Source organism: Lineus longissimus, chromosome 2 (assembly GCF_910592395.1).
Source record: "Lineus longissimus chromosome 2, tnLinLong1.2, whole genome shotgun sequence".
NCBI classification, from domain to species: domain Eukaryota; kingdom Metazoa; phylum Nemertea; class Pilidiophora; order Heteronemertea; family Lineidae; genus Lineus; species Lineus longissimus.
The window spans coordinates 1,882,638-1,895,072 of record NC_088309.1 but is presented as its reverse complement, the minus strand read 5'-3'; the positions used below and the strand labels follow the sequence as shown (position 1 = coordinate 1,895,072).

Below are 12,435 nucleotides of genomic sequence, written 5' to 3'. Positions count from 1 at the left end.
GTCTTTATACCATGATACAATGAAAACTTTACTTACCAGCAGCACAAGCATATTTATCACTGGCAGTTGTGGTCGAAGGACAAGCATAACCAGCATCACAACCCGAGCAAGACGTCTGACCTCCGGTGGAGTAGGTGCCAGCGTTGCACGGTGATGGGAAAGAGCTGGTAGTAGGGCAGGAGTACCCTGGAGGGCAACTCGTACAGGTGGTCGATTTACGTGTACTGTATTCTCCACTGCTGCAAGTCTGTGGAGATGCCCTACAATCAAGATTCGAATGTTAAGGTGAAGTTGGTAGCAATTTCTAAAACACATTCTGAAGGAATAATGAATAAGGGTTTAACCAAACTGCAGGTAGACTGGCACCAAAGACATCAATATATCACCTCGCTTACTGTAGACTGGGAACTATTTCATAATTTCACGTCTTCAGTAAAGTTTATAGTTACTCTATGGCAACTCCAGGGGTTCTGGGATGCCGGGGGTTCATTTGAAGATCGCCATCTTAAAAGCCAAACCATAAACCTGAAATACTCCTGACAACTATGCACTGACTGCATATGTGTAAACTGTTCCCCCCTGCAAACTGAATAGCTACGAGATGCGAACTTACTCAGGAGTAGAACAGTAGGATCCAGCAGGGCACTCTGTACAAGATGTTGCACTCTCAGCTCCACTGGTATGGAAACCACTCTGGCAACTGATCGGCAAGATGTTGGCAAACGGGCACATTTTCCCGATGGAGCAATTCTGACATGTCGTTTCTCCAGTGCGGCTGTATTTGCCAGAGCTGCAAGCGGCAGTTGTGCTGGAGGTACAACTGAAGCCTGCAGGACAAATGCTGCACTGAGATGCACCCTGGAACAGATAACAACTAAAGTTTAAAAGGAATTGCCAAATATATAAGGGTCCAGTGTTAAAAACCAACAGACATAACCACTGGTTGGAAAGCTCTCGATGAGAACTTTTCCACAAGGCCACAGTCAGCTGTCCATTATGTCATAACAACGCAAAAAGGAGTTTCTCTGTGGCATCATTGGCACCAAAGAGGGAAAAAGCCATTGATGCCATGATAGTGACATACACTTTCAGGTAACGTACACACTTTTATGAGAAACTTCGTCACAAAATCTCGAAACACTTGGAAAGGCTAAACCTGGGTCACTTTTGACTTACGGATGCACTGTAGTATCCACTTGGGCAATTGGTGGGTGCAGACGCTGGATCGAGGCAAGACTGTCCAGCAGGACATGGACTACAACTCAAGGAACCAGCCACAGCATACTTCCCAGCCGTACAAGCAACGGGCAATGCATTGGCAGCGCCGCATGAGAACCCAGCGGGACATGTGGTACATGAGACAACCTTTCCTCCTAAACTGTAGGAACCAGAGGAACAGTTGGCAGGAGTGGCTGAAGGAGTCGCACAGGATTTCCCAGCTGGGCAGGTCGAACAGGCACCTGCTTTAGTCCCACTGTAGTAGCCTATAAAAGAACAAAAGTATTTTAAAAGAAGTGAGACATTTGAGGTGAAATACTGAATATTCTTCCCGCCATCTCGACCTTTTTTTCATGCGGTTCCAAATTCTCATGAAATGGACTATCGTGACGCTGTGAGGCAAGTGAGGAGAAATTACCGATCACAAGCTAGCCTTTACATGTATTGTCACTTTGAATGCCCTGGCATCGGCAAAAGATACACGGAACTTCAGGTCAGTAAACTACTTTAAGTTTAAGGTTACTCACCACTTTCACAAGGTGTACAAGCAGCAGACCCAGCAGGACTGTATTCACCAGCGTTGCAATCAACAGGGGTGCTAGAGTTAGAACAGCGCTGACCAGCTGGGCACACTGAGCATGATTCAGCCCCACTTGCGCTGTATGTACCACAACCACAAACCTAGAGAAGAAATAATAAAAGATTTTAAGGTCAAGTCATTTTATCCGAGTATAAGCCATGGGGAGACAGTTGACATTATGGAAGAAAAGCTGTAATTAAGCCATTGTCCACATGAACTTTCAAATGACAAGAATCAAAGCAAGTTCAGGTGACCATTCTAAACTCAGCAAAGCAAAGTAAAATATCACTTACCAGACAAAGGCCCTGGCCAGCAGGACTGTAGTATCCGGCCTCACAGTTACTTGGCGTAGCAGACGTGGGGTAACACTTCTTGCCAGCAGGGCAAGTCGTACATGATGTCTGTCCGGTGGAGTCGGTGTAGGTCCCGTCTGGGCATGGAATGTGCCCAGCAAGGGGTGATGGGCAATAGTAGCCATTTTCACAAGTGACGCAAGCTGAGTCGGTATAATATTGGCCGGACTGAAATAGAAATTTACGACATTCTGTCTTAATGCTGGTATCTCTGAAAAGATTGATGGGAAAATGTACTTGACAAATTTGATGCAATGGAGAACTTTAGAGGGTGATAATGATCATCTTAAACTGCCTTTTGCACTGCTTGAATGTGAAAAAGATCAAAGAAATAACAACTCACCGTACAAGAGGATGATATCTGACCACTACTGCAGACTTTCCCTGGAGGGCAGGTTGTACAGCCTGTCTGGCCAGGAAGAGAATACTGAAAGAAAACAAATCATTTCACTGGTACAGAGAAATGAGAGTGCAGATCGAACCATCACAAGGTCAGGTTGCTGAGGACTAACACAAAGGACTGATTGCAGCTGTGGGATGTCACTTGACTAATGCCGCGGTAGCATACAGTTTATTACTATACTTACTGTGTTCCCGGTACAAGCCACTTCCGCTTGGTCAGCATATGGACATTTCTTTCCTGCGGAGCAGATGTTACAAGACGTCTGCTTGGCACTGGTTTGGTAGTAACCCGAGGGACACTGAAAAGCAAGTCAAAGAAGGTCAGAAAAACTGAGATTTTAAGAATAGTAACGCTAGTGTAAATTACACACTTCTGTCTCAATAAATCAGCCCAAGTTCTATAACGTAGAATGGTTGAAAAGTACACCTACCTCTTTGCAGCTTGTTTGGCCTTTGATGTTCTGGTATGTCCCAGCTGGACAATCCTCAGCAGCCTGGCCAGGGTGGGGGCACCGTTGACCTGAATGAAAAAGATGAGATTTACGGGAAAGGTTTTCAACACTTTTGAAATCTTGATTTTGAAAAAATAGATTTTTCACACTTTTCAATAGCATGGGCCCTAAGAAATCACTCACCTGCAGTACACTCTGTGCATGAAGACTGACCTGTGCTTGTCTGGTACCATCCTGAAAGGAGAGAAAACAGTTTAAGAGAAAAGTCACATATTATCAAAGCCATCTTTCATATAGACAACTCAGATAGTAGTAGGGCCATTCTTCATGTAATCTCTCAGAGAAGATCAACTATAACCTCACTCGCTTATCTTACAGCACACACAGATTCACACAGTTTTTATGTGGGCCTGCTTCTATCCCAATCCCTCACTCATTGACACCCAGCAGAGCACACATCATGCAGATCAAACACTTCACACCCTGAAAACAGACACCAGAACACCCAGGCGTGGATACAGGAAACAGAAAAAAGACTTTGTCAACTTCTGATAACTTTGTCAATTTCAAAGAACTTTCTCAAATAAGGGAGCATGTGCCTGGTGCACTACCCCAGTGATCCTCGCCTGACCACTGATCCTGACTTTCAGAACGATACCGGGTACTTCTGCATGTTTTCTGGTCTAAACGACATGGAACCACTTGTGTTTGATATCTGTGATGGTGTATTTGATTGAGGTTGGTGCAATAACAGAATCAAAATATTTTCCATTTCAATTGCTGAATACAAGACACTGCCGTTAGTAATAACTGATAAAAGCAAGCCAAGCAGTTGAAGAAAGCCATTAGCACTTGAGTAACATAACTGAACATAAGCTGAAACTAGAGTGAACGTTATGCAACTACTCGACTAGAACTTAGAAGCATCTAATAAACAAATGACAACTGCAGTTCTACTTATTATGATTAGATAACTGCTAATCTTACCACCGATCTGATAGCATAGATTTTACCTTTATTCTGAAAGTAGGGCAAACAAGTTATTGATCAGTTGGACCAGGAATGAATTTATTTTGGGACTGATCAGCTATTGGCAGACAACCATTTAGAACTAACACAAACCCACGGTCAATCGCTCATATAAAATTTTTGTGTCACTTTCAAAGCAATCTTATCAGTCAGCTTATATTATCCCAGACCCCAAGAGAGGTGAACTCAAATCAACAACAGCTTACCTGATGGGCACGGCCTGCAGGTGGTGTCTCCAAGTAAGCTGTAGGTGCCATTCAGACAATCTGGGGGTAGCACCCCAGCAGCAACAGAGGAGTTAGCGCAGTCTTTACCAGCTGGGCAGGGGGTGCAGGTTTGGGAGCCTGGCTCACTGTAAGTTCCTGAAAGTTGAGAAGTGAGAGAGAAGATGAAAGAAGTCTAAATGAAAATGGTTCAATTGGTTGGGCATTTTTTTATGAGGGTGACGATATGTAAAATCATTAGATCTTTGGATTGAATGGGTTAAATTGGCACAAAATTTTAAGTCTACTTCCAAAATAACAGAGACAATTATGCAGACAAAAAGTATAAGCGGATAGATTTTCTTGCGATTATCCCAACAATCCAAAATCCAAGCAACAAATTCACAACATAAACACTTTCACGTTCAGCCTTTCAGTACATTTATCCTCCAACGAAAATGTCTTCTGCCAAAATAATCATTAGAGATATTGCCAAGGGCTAAAGCTTACTTCCTGAGATGATAAACCACGACAATGCAAATACAATGCCAATAAATCTTTTCGTTTTTTAAAGATAAGAAAACACACAGGCGGAAAAGTGGGTTGCTAATCTACTGGAAATGCCCGAGGAACTACATTTTGTATGTACAGACAACATCAAATGCATTAACGCTGACTGTGATTTTGATGCCCCGGGTCACAAATATCATGGAATATTTTTTATTTCTATGGAAATGTTGTATGATGGCAAAGAAACTTCATCATCAAATACATGAAGATGCCAAAAAGATAGCTAAAAACTATAATAGTCTGGAATAAATCTCTCACCTGTTGGGCATGGGACACAGGTTGAGTTCCCTCCTACGCTGAAGAATCCACCATCACAGGCAGACGGTACTTGATCTTGCTGTGCGCAGTCAGATCCAGCCGGGCAGACGATACAACTGCTTGCTTGGGCCAAACTGTAGGTTCCTGTTGGACATGGGATACAAGCTGTGGATCCTGAGATACTGTAGGTTCCGGCTGAGCATGGCGTTGGTGTTGCACTTGGATCAGAGCAGTCGTATCCTGGTGAGCAGGTTGAGCAGTTGTTGGCCTGTGCGGTGCTGTATTGGCCTGTCAAACAGGGCGAGCAGGAAGCAGAGCCTTCTGCACTGTATGTGCCTGCAGCACATGGTGTTGGTGTGAGGCTTGGCTCTGAACAGTCAAAGCCAGCAGCACAGACCGAGCAGGAACTGGCCTGAGAAGCACTGAATTGTCCAGCAGGGCATGAGATACATGCAGCAGTGTTTTCTGCACTGTAGGTACCAGCAGGACAGGGCATTGGTCTAGCACTTGAGTCAGAGCAGTTGAAACCAGCCGTACATGACGTGCAGGATTCAGCGCCACTTGAATCGGCATAGGTACCAACATCACAAACACTGCATACAGTCACACCCTGGGGAGAGTAAGTCCCAGGTGGACATTGAGATGGTGAGCTATCTGCACTATCGGAGCAGTCATAACCAGCCGCGCACTCAGTACAGTTACTCCAGCCAATCCCACTGTAGTACCCTTTCTCGCATCCTATGCAAAAAGCACTTGTTGCGGCACTGTATGTCCCCGCAGAGCACAGTAATGGTGAGATGTTTGGTACCGGACACTGTGATCCAGCCGGGCAAGGGCTACAGGTCCCAGATCCTTCAGTACTGTAGTAACCTGGAGTAGAGAATAACAGGTATGATTTCATCCATAATGTTATTAATCTTGGTAACCACGATGATGGAACTTACATTTCTGCACACACGAGTTTATTTTCAAACGCTTCAAATCATGATTAAAGTGCATATTAGTGTCATCACAAATTAAGATTCAAGGTTCAATCCTGGGGATGCAATGTACATTTCACACACAGGAATGAAGCCGGGTGTCATTAGAGAGGCACTGGATGAAGGTCAAGGATGGGGGGAAAGATTACAAGTTGACAGTCATGGCAGTGAGGGATATCCACTGTAAAACCAGGACAGTTCCCAATTTCATTACTTTTCAGAGGTTTGTTGGCACTGGCTGAAACGTCACCAAGATACATGTACTTCCACCCAACAGTTAAGATATTATACCTGTGAGGCAACTTTGGCAAGCAGAATTGCCGACCTGGCTGAATGTCCCAGCAATACACAGAGATGGTACAACTGAAGGCTCCGTGCAATCATAACCCTCTGGACAACTAGTACAATTTGAGGAACCTCCTGTACTGTACGTTCCATCCGGACAGCCATAACAGAAAGCATCACCGTCATTGTTGTAGGTTCCAGGTGAACAGTTCACAGGGCTTATACTCGGGACGGGGCACTGTTGGCCGGCGGGGCATAAGGAACAGTTGGTAGCACCTTCCGCACTGTAGAAGCCTGGAGGAAGAGGAGGGTTAAGGTTAGGCACACTGGGGTGGCAGTTAAGATCATTAACACTGACGTAAAGGAATCAAAAACAAGCCATAAAACTGTACAGTAGAACCTTCAGTTACGACACCTCAAAACTGACAAGTCCTGTCCTTAATAGAGGGGTGTCCTGATTTGAGGTCAAAGTGAATTGATACAACCAATTTGGGTCCAAAACTAGTGTCCTTAGTGGAGAGGGTGTCCTCAATAGAGAGTGTCCGCTAAGGGAGGTTCTACTGTATGTTATGACTAGCTTATGACTAAGTTTTACTCAAAAGGTTCTGCACTCTTTCATTAGCAATGGTCACACCATGCGCTTTCAGCTATCAGACGAACCCAATCACTAAATTTCAAACTTATCATATCATAATTCTCTGAAGTATAATTCATGAATTATGACATGGCAGGGATCTCTTTAATGAGGCATTCATTTCTTTCTTTACCAACATTTCAACAACAGAATTGTTGCATAAAGTTTTATAGTTTATAAACCTCTTTGCATCTTTCAAGGTTTGCAGACTTCTGACATAAATCACCACAATAAAAGCCATATTAAAGTATTATATACCCCACCAACAGATTGATTTGCTTTCAAACTATGAAAGCATTGCATCATAATAAACAACAATACTTAAACCAAATACAGTCTGTTTTCAAGTTGTTTTTCTATAGAGTGGTCTTATGTATGCTGAGGAATGCATGGAAGGATTAGAGAAAGCACAGGGAAATTAGGGGGCAATCTCCTTGGGATAATGTGCTTGGGGCGAAATGGGTTCAGTCACATCTCCCATGTATGTTTTTGGCAACACACATAATAAACAATGGTATACTTCTTAATGGATGATATGAAACAAAATAAAACATGAACTGGGGAAGTGACACAAGGTGAAGATCAACCCTTTTGAATTAAAGTGTCAGGCATAGCAAAGCAAAAATTGAAATCTCTAAAAACAATTTCCACGAAACTGACAGAGTCAGTATTAAGGAATTCATGTATATGTACTTCAATAAATGCTGAAATGGAAAATGATTATTACAAACCGCACCAAGAATCTACATCCCACAGAAAACTGTACACTGGTAATTAATGACTACATTTAGATAATCACCATGGTCTTCAAGGTATGAAATGGATAGGAAAAATCCACAAAACAAAGGAATTCAAATGCATATCATTTGGTGAGGTGTGACGAACAGAAACATATACACGAGACAAACATTATACATAATTTTGAAAGGAAAATGAGTGACATGTAACCCTACAACCAGAAACGATGAAACAGGTAAAGGGGTCACTTTTTTACATCTGGAAATAAAGACTCATTTAGTGACACTTTGTGGAAATGGTGAGGGAGAGATTGAGAATTATCACAAGATATTTCAAAGTCTAAGGAAATAAATATTTCTGTCAAAATTTAGACCAAAGACACCAATTCATTTTCTTGAATGTAATTCTGTATACACAGCTGAACTTATGGTTTTAGCAGCTCATGGGTGTAACTCTCTTATGAAGTATTCGAGCTGGCTCAGACTTGCTCTTTTATATCACTTCACAGCAATTGAAAAGTTTGTAGGAGTACAATGGTCTATAAATTGATAAGCATATTCTGTTGGAAGCAGGGGTTATGAAAGGTTGTGATGGAAAGGGCAAACAAATCATGAGGATGAATGAAACATTCAAATACCTATTTCACAAGACGTGCAACCATCTGCCCCCTGGGTACTAAAGTTCCCGGCAGGACAAAGCGGCGGAGTGCCACCTGGTGCCACTGCCTGGGAACTACAGTCGCTGCCAGTGGGACAGACACTGCAATTAGCGCTGCCAGGTTCACTGTAATATCCTAGAGAAAATGAAAGAAAAATATCATCAGCTTTGGAGAATTATCAAAGAAATAACTGAACGAAACACAAATTTCTGACGGAGAATGATAATTGTTTATTTCAAACAATACAAATATACAATGCGATTCATCTTAGCAGCCAAACACAACTTCTCCATGCACCCTCTCCACTGTTGAATGTGGGCCAGCTAGGTCATTTATTCACTGGACAGCAAACTGAGAAAGCAGTCAGGAACATAGAAGTAGACTCAAAAAAGATGGTACCTTGAGGACAGTTGATGCACAGAGCAGTGCCTTCAGGGCTGTAAGTTCCACCATTACAGTTAGACGGACTGACCCCCTGGACACTGCAGTCCAGGCCTCCAGGGCACCGACTACAGCTATCTGCTCCTGGTCCACTGGTGTGGTATCCTGAAAGAGAAGGTTCAAAATGCTCAGGAGAGTTCTACATAAGTATGCAGCTAATTACCATCATTAATTTGTGTCTGACAATACCAGTGTTATAGATGTAGCTCTACACTTTTGATATTTATCCCGCAAACTCTTTTCTGTGGATAGTAATAACAGAGGATTCGAGTCAGTGTTCCAGAAATGCATTCTCACCTGTTGGGCAGGCAATACAGTCAGTGGTACCCTCAGGACTGTAGGATCCTACTGAACACTGTGAAGGGGTTCCAGCTGGGTCTGAGCAGTTGTAGCCTCCTTGGCAGACAGAGCAACTCTCAGCACCTTCTCCGCTATAAGAACCAGTCGGGCAAAGACTGCAAGATGAAACTCCTGAAGGGCTGAAACTTCCAGCTGGACACTTTATAGGAGACTGGGCCGAGTCAGAGCAGTTATATCCACCTTGGCAGGTTGAGCAATTCTCTGATCCTTCGGTACTGTATGAACCAGCACTGCAAAGACTGCAACTTGAAACACCTGACGGACTGAACATCCCTGCAGGACATTTTGTGGGCATAGCAGCAGGATCTGAACAGTCATATCCAGCAGCACAGGATGTACAACTTGACGAGTTGACTGAGCTGTACTCGCCAGCAGGACAGTCACTGCAACCAGTGATCCCCAGTGGACTGAAAGTTCCCGCTGGACACGGAGATGGTGTGATGCTAGGGTCTGTGCAGTTGTATCCTCCTTGGCATCTTGAGCAGTCAATGGCACCTTCTCCACTGTAATAACCGATATTGCAAGGGCTGCAATAGGCCACTTCAGCAGGGCTGAATGTTCCCGCTGGACATTTTGTAGGTGTAGTGGCGGGATCTGTGCAGTCATAGCCGGCTGTGCAAGGGGTACAAGCGGAAGCTCCTAAAGGACTATATTCCCCGGCTGGGCAGTTGCTACACTCTGCCGTCCCCTCAGGTCTAAAAGTGCCAGCAAGACATTGGGTTGGCGTTGCTGATGGATCACTGCAATCGTGCCCTCTTGGACATATGGTACAGCTTGCTAAGCCAGCTGCGCTATAGAAACCGGTACTGCAAGCACTACATGAGGCAACTCCTGCAGCACTGAATGTTCCAGCAGGGCATTTGGAAGGGGTCTGAGCTGGGTCTGTGCAGTTATAACCAGGATCACAACTGGTGCAATTTGAGGCTCCGCCGATGCTGTATTGACCTGGAAAGTTAAATATGTGTTCTTGAAAACTGAAATTGCTTTTTCCAAATTGAAATTAATGTTCTCAACATGACTCAAACAAACAACAAACTCATTGTGTAAATCCACAATTGGTTCTGGACTGCCTCTAGCATGGTGGAAGCATAAATGTGGCAGTCTGGGAGGACTAGGAAGCTGATCTCAAGGAACTATGACAGTCCAAATTCGAGATGTTGTGATGGCAGCCGTGAAAGCCATTCCCTTGTTGCGGATGAAATCAAAAGCAACCACATAGGCTGCCTGAAATTGCTGATAGACATAGAGAAAAATGATCTCTGAAGTCTTACCGGCTGGGCAGTTGATACAAGCAGCTGTCCCGGCTGCACTGTAAGTCCCAGGCAAACAGGAAGAAGGGCTCACACCCGGGTCAGAACAGTCTGAGCCAGCGGGACAGGGCGTACAAGATGAAGCACCGCTTTCACTGTATGATCCGTCGGGGCATGTGATGCAGGATGCTGTCCCTTCGAGGCTGTAAGTGCCGGCCGCACATGGTGATGGGGTGACTGCGGGATCAGTGCAGTCAGACCCGCCAGGACATGCGGTACAATTTGAAGATCCTAAACTACTGTACTGACCTATAGATAGCATTCAATAAAGCATGGTCATCTTAAAATCATGAATAGTTACATAGTCAGAGAAGGACTGGTATGATGTATGTTCTAAACTTGCTGAAAATCAAACCATTTATTATTAAAACTGACAATTCAGTGAGAATGACGTCAAATGAAACGAAAGTTTTAGATGATGATAAACGCTACTTGTAATAAACAATTGGTCAATGACTTGAAATGTGCAATACACTGTGCAGACAAGACTGTTATTGTAGGGGAAAACTCTCAGTCACCAAAAACATGGATTTTAATACGACTCTTTCCTCAACCAATACCAGTTTAACACTTTGGTGCTGCCAAAATACCAATACTATAAACCGCCAAATTTTCACAGGCATTTCATCTTGCCAGATTTCTCAAACACCTAATTTGGCGGGTTACAGTACCTGTCTGTAGTACCAAAGTGCAAAGAAGTCAGTTCGCCTACACCACTACCCGGCCACCCACCCCAACCAATAATGTTTTCTCTTATATTCTGGGTTTGGCAACAAGAAATGCCAGTTGGATGTCTTCTTATCCTGTCCACCTTATACATGATATAATGATATAAATCTTCCCAAATCATTCACATCCTGATCTCATTTCTGAGCTCAGGCTCAATTCCCACATCAGAATCAAACAAATCAAATGTCATCCTACCTTGGTAACAATCCATGCAATCGGAGACATTGTAGGGGCTGTATTTGCCGGCTGCACATTGTGAGATGGTGGATGGGTCGTTACAGTTGTATCCTGCGGGACAGTCCAGACACACTGTCTGATTCACAGCATCTTGATATGAACCTGAGTGGCGAAAAGACAAAAGCAGAATATGCCAGAAACTAGAATGAACACCAAGAGAGAACTAGGAAAGGAAGAACATTGTCTTCATCATGTGCAAAGGGAATGTACCTTTGATGAACTGATCTGAAATTTATACCATATTTTCAAGAAGTTATGATTTGTGGATTACCTTGCCTATGCATGCAGCATAAAGCTCACGAAACTCTGTTCCAACAAAATAAATGGCTATCCCTTGGAATGAAACAATTAGACGGAGCCAGAAACTATGCACTTTTTTACTTTTGGCTGCTTTCAAAGTAAAATTACAATGTAGTCTTACATGACTATGAGGCAACTATTCACAACCATCACAGTCTGCAAGTATAAGTTATCTTGGCATTGTTATTTGAAACAAACGAACTGACTATAAGCTCAGCAAGAAACCCCTCGGTCACACCTATACACGGCTCTACCGGACAACATACTGTAGTTGTTACACTAATACTAACAGAAAGACATTCTATCTATAAATCTACTATTTTGGGTTTGTACTTGCTAAGAGTTCATTTTACACTGAAGCCTACTTTTTGAAAGCGATAACCAACTCACTACACCACATTATGATAACTCTACATGTAACTTGTGCAATCAAGGTGGGGCAATTTTTAACATATTATAAGCATTGCCAAAAAACCCAATATAATGAGTTTAGTTATAAACCATTAGTGAACACCAATACCCAAATATACATGTATACTTGGAGCTTGGGTAATGTATTTATGGCATAAAACTTGCCCAAACTGTGGCAAGAAATAGGCCTAATATGCAGGCTTAGCACTTCAGCAATGCTACCAATACACAAACAACCCCTGTTGCAATAGCAAGCACTGATTAGCCACAATGTTGACGTCAAATAA

At 43.3% G+C, this 12,435-nt stretch overlaps 1 protein-coding gene across 1 annotated transcript in view; it reads right to left on the bottom strand.

Moving 5' to 3' along the window:
- The window catches only part of LOC135483942 (uncharacterized), a 54,679-nt gene extending 44,912 nt beyond the window's left edge, over positions 1 to 9,767 (bottom strand). The window contains exons 1-15 of the mRNA XM_064765017.1: positions 9,527 to 9,767; positions 8,760 to 8,906; positions 8,340 to 8,495; positions 6,337 to 6,624; positions 5,066 to 5,935; positions 4,241 to 4,396; positions 3,189 to 3,239; positions 2,985 to 3,073; positions 2,739 to 2,852; positions 2,495 to 2,578; positions 2,092 to 2,319; positions 1,746 to 1,899; positions 1,177 to 1,484; positions 614 to 858; positions 37 to 260 (exon numbers count right to left, since the gene is read on the bottom strand). Of these exons, the coding sequence (XP_064621087.1) occupies positions 37 to 260; positions 614 to 858; positions 1,177 to 1,484; positions 1,746 to 1,899; positions 2,092 to 2,319; positions 2,495 to 2,578; positions 2,739 to 2,852; positions 2,985 to 3,073; positions 3,189 to 3,239; positions 4,241 to 4,396; positions 5,066 to 5,935; positions 6,337 to 6,624; positions 8,340 to 8,495; positions 8,760 to 8,906; positions 9,527 to 9,767 (3,355 nt within the window). The remainder of the gene's footprint in view (positions 1 to 36; positions 261 to 613; positions 859 to 1,176; positions 1,485 to 1,745; positions 1,900 to 2,091; positions 2,320 to 2,494; positions 2,579 to 2,738; positions 2,853 to 2,984; positions 3,074 to 3,188; positions 3,240 to 4,240; positions 4,397 to 5,065; positions 5,936 to 6,336; positions 6,625 to 8,339; positions 8,496 to 8,759; positions 8,907 to 9,526) is intronic.
- Positions 9,768 to 12,435: the final 2,668 nt, after the last annotated feature.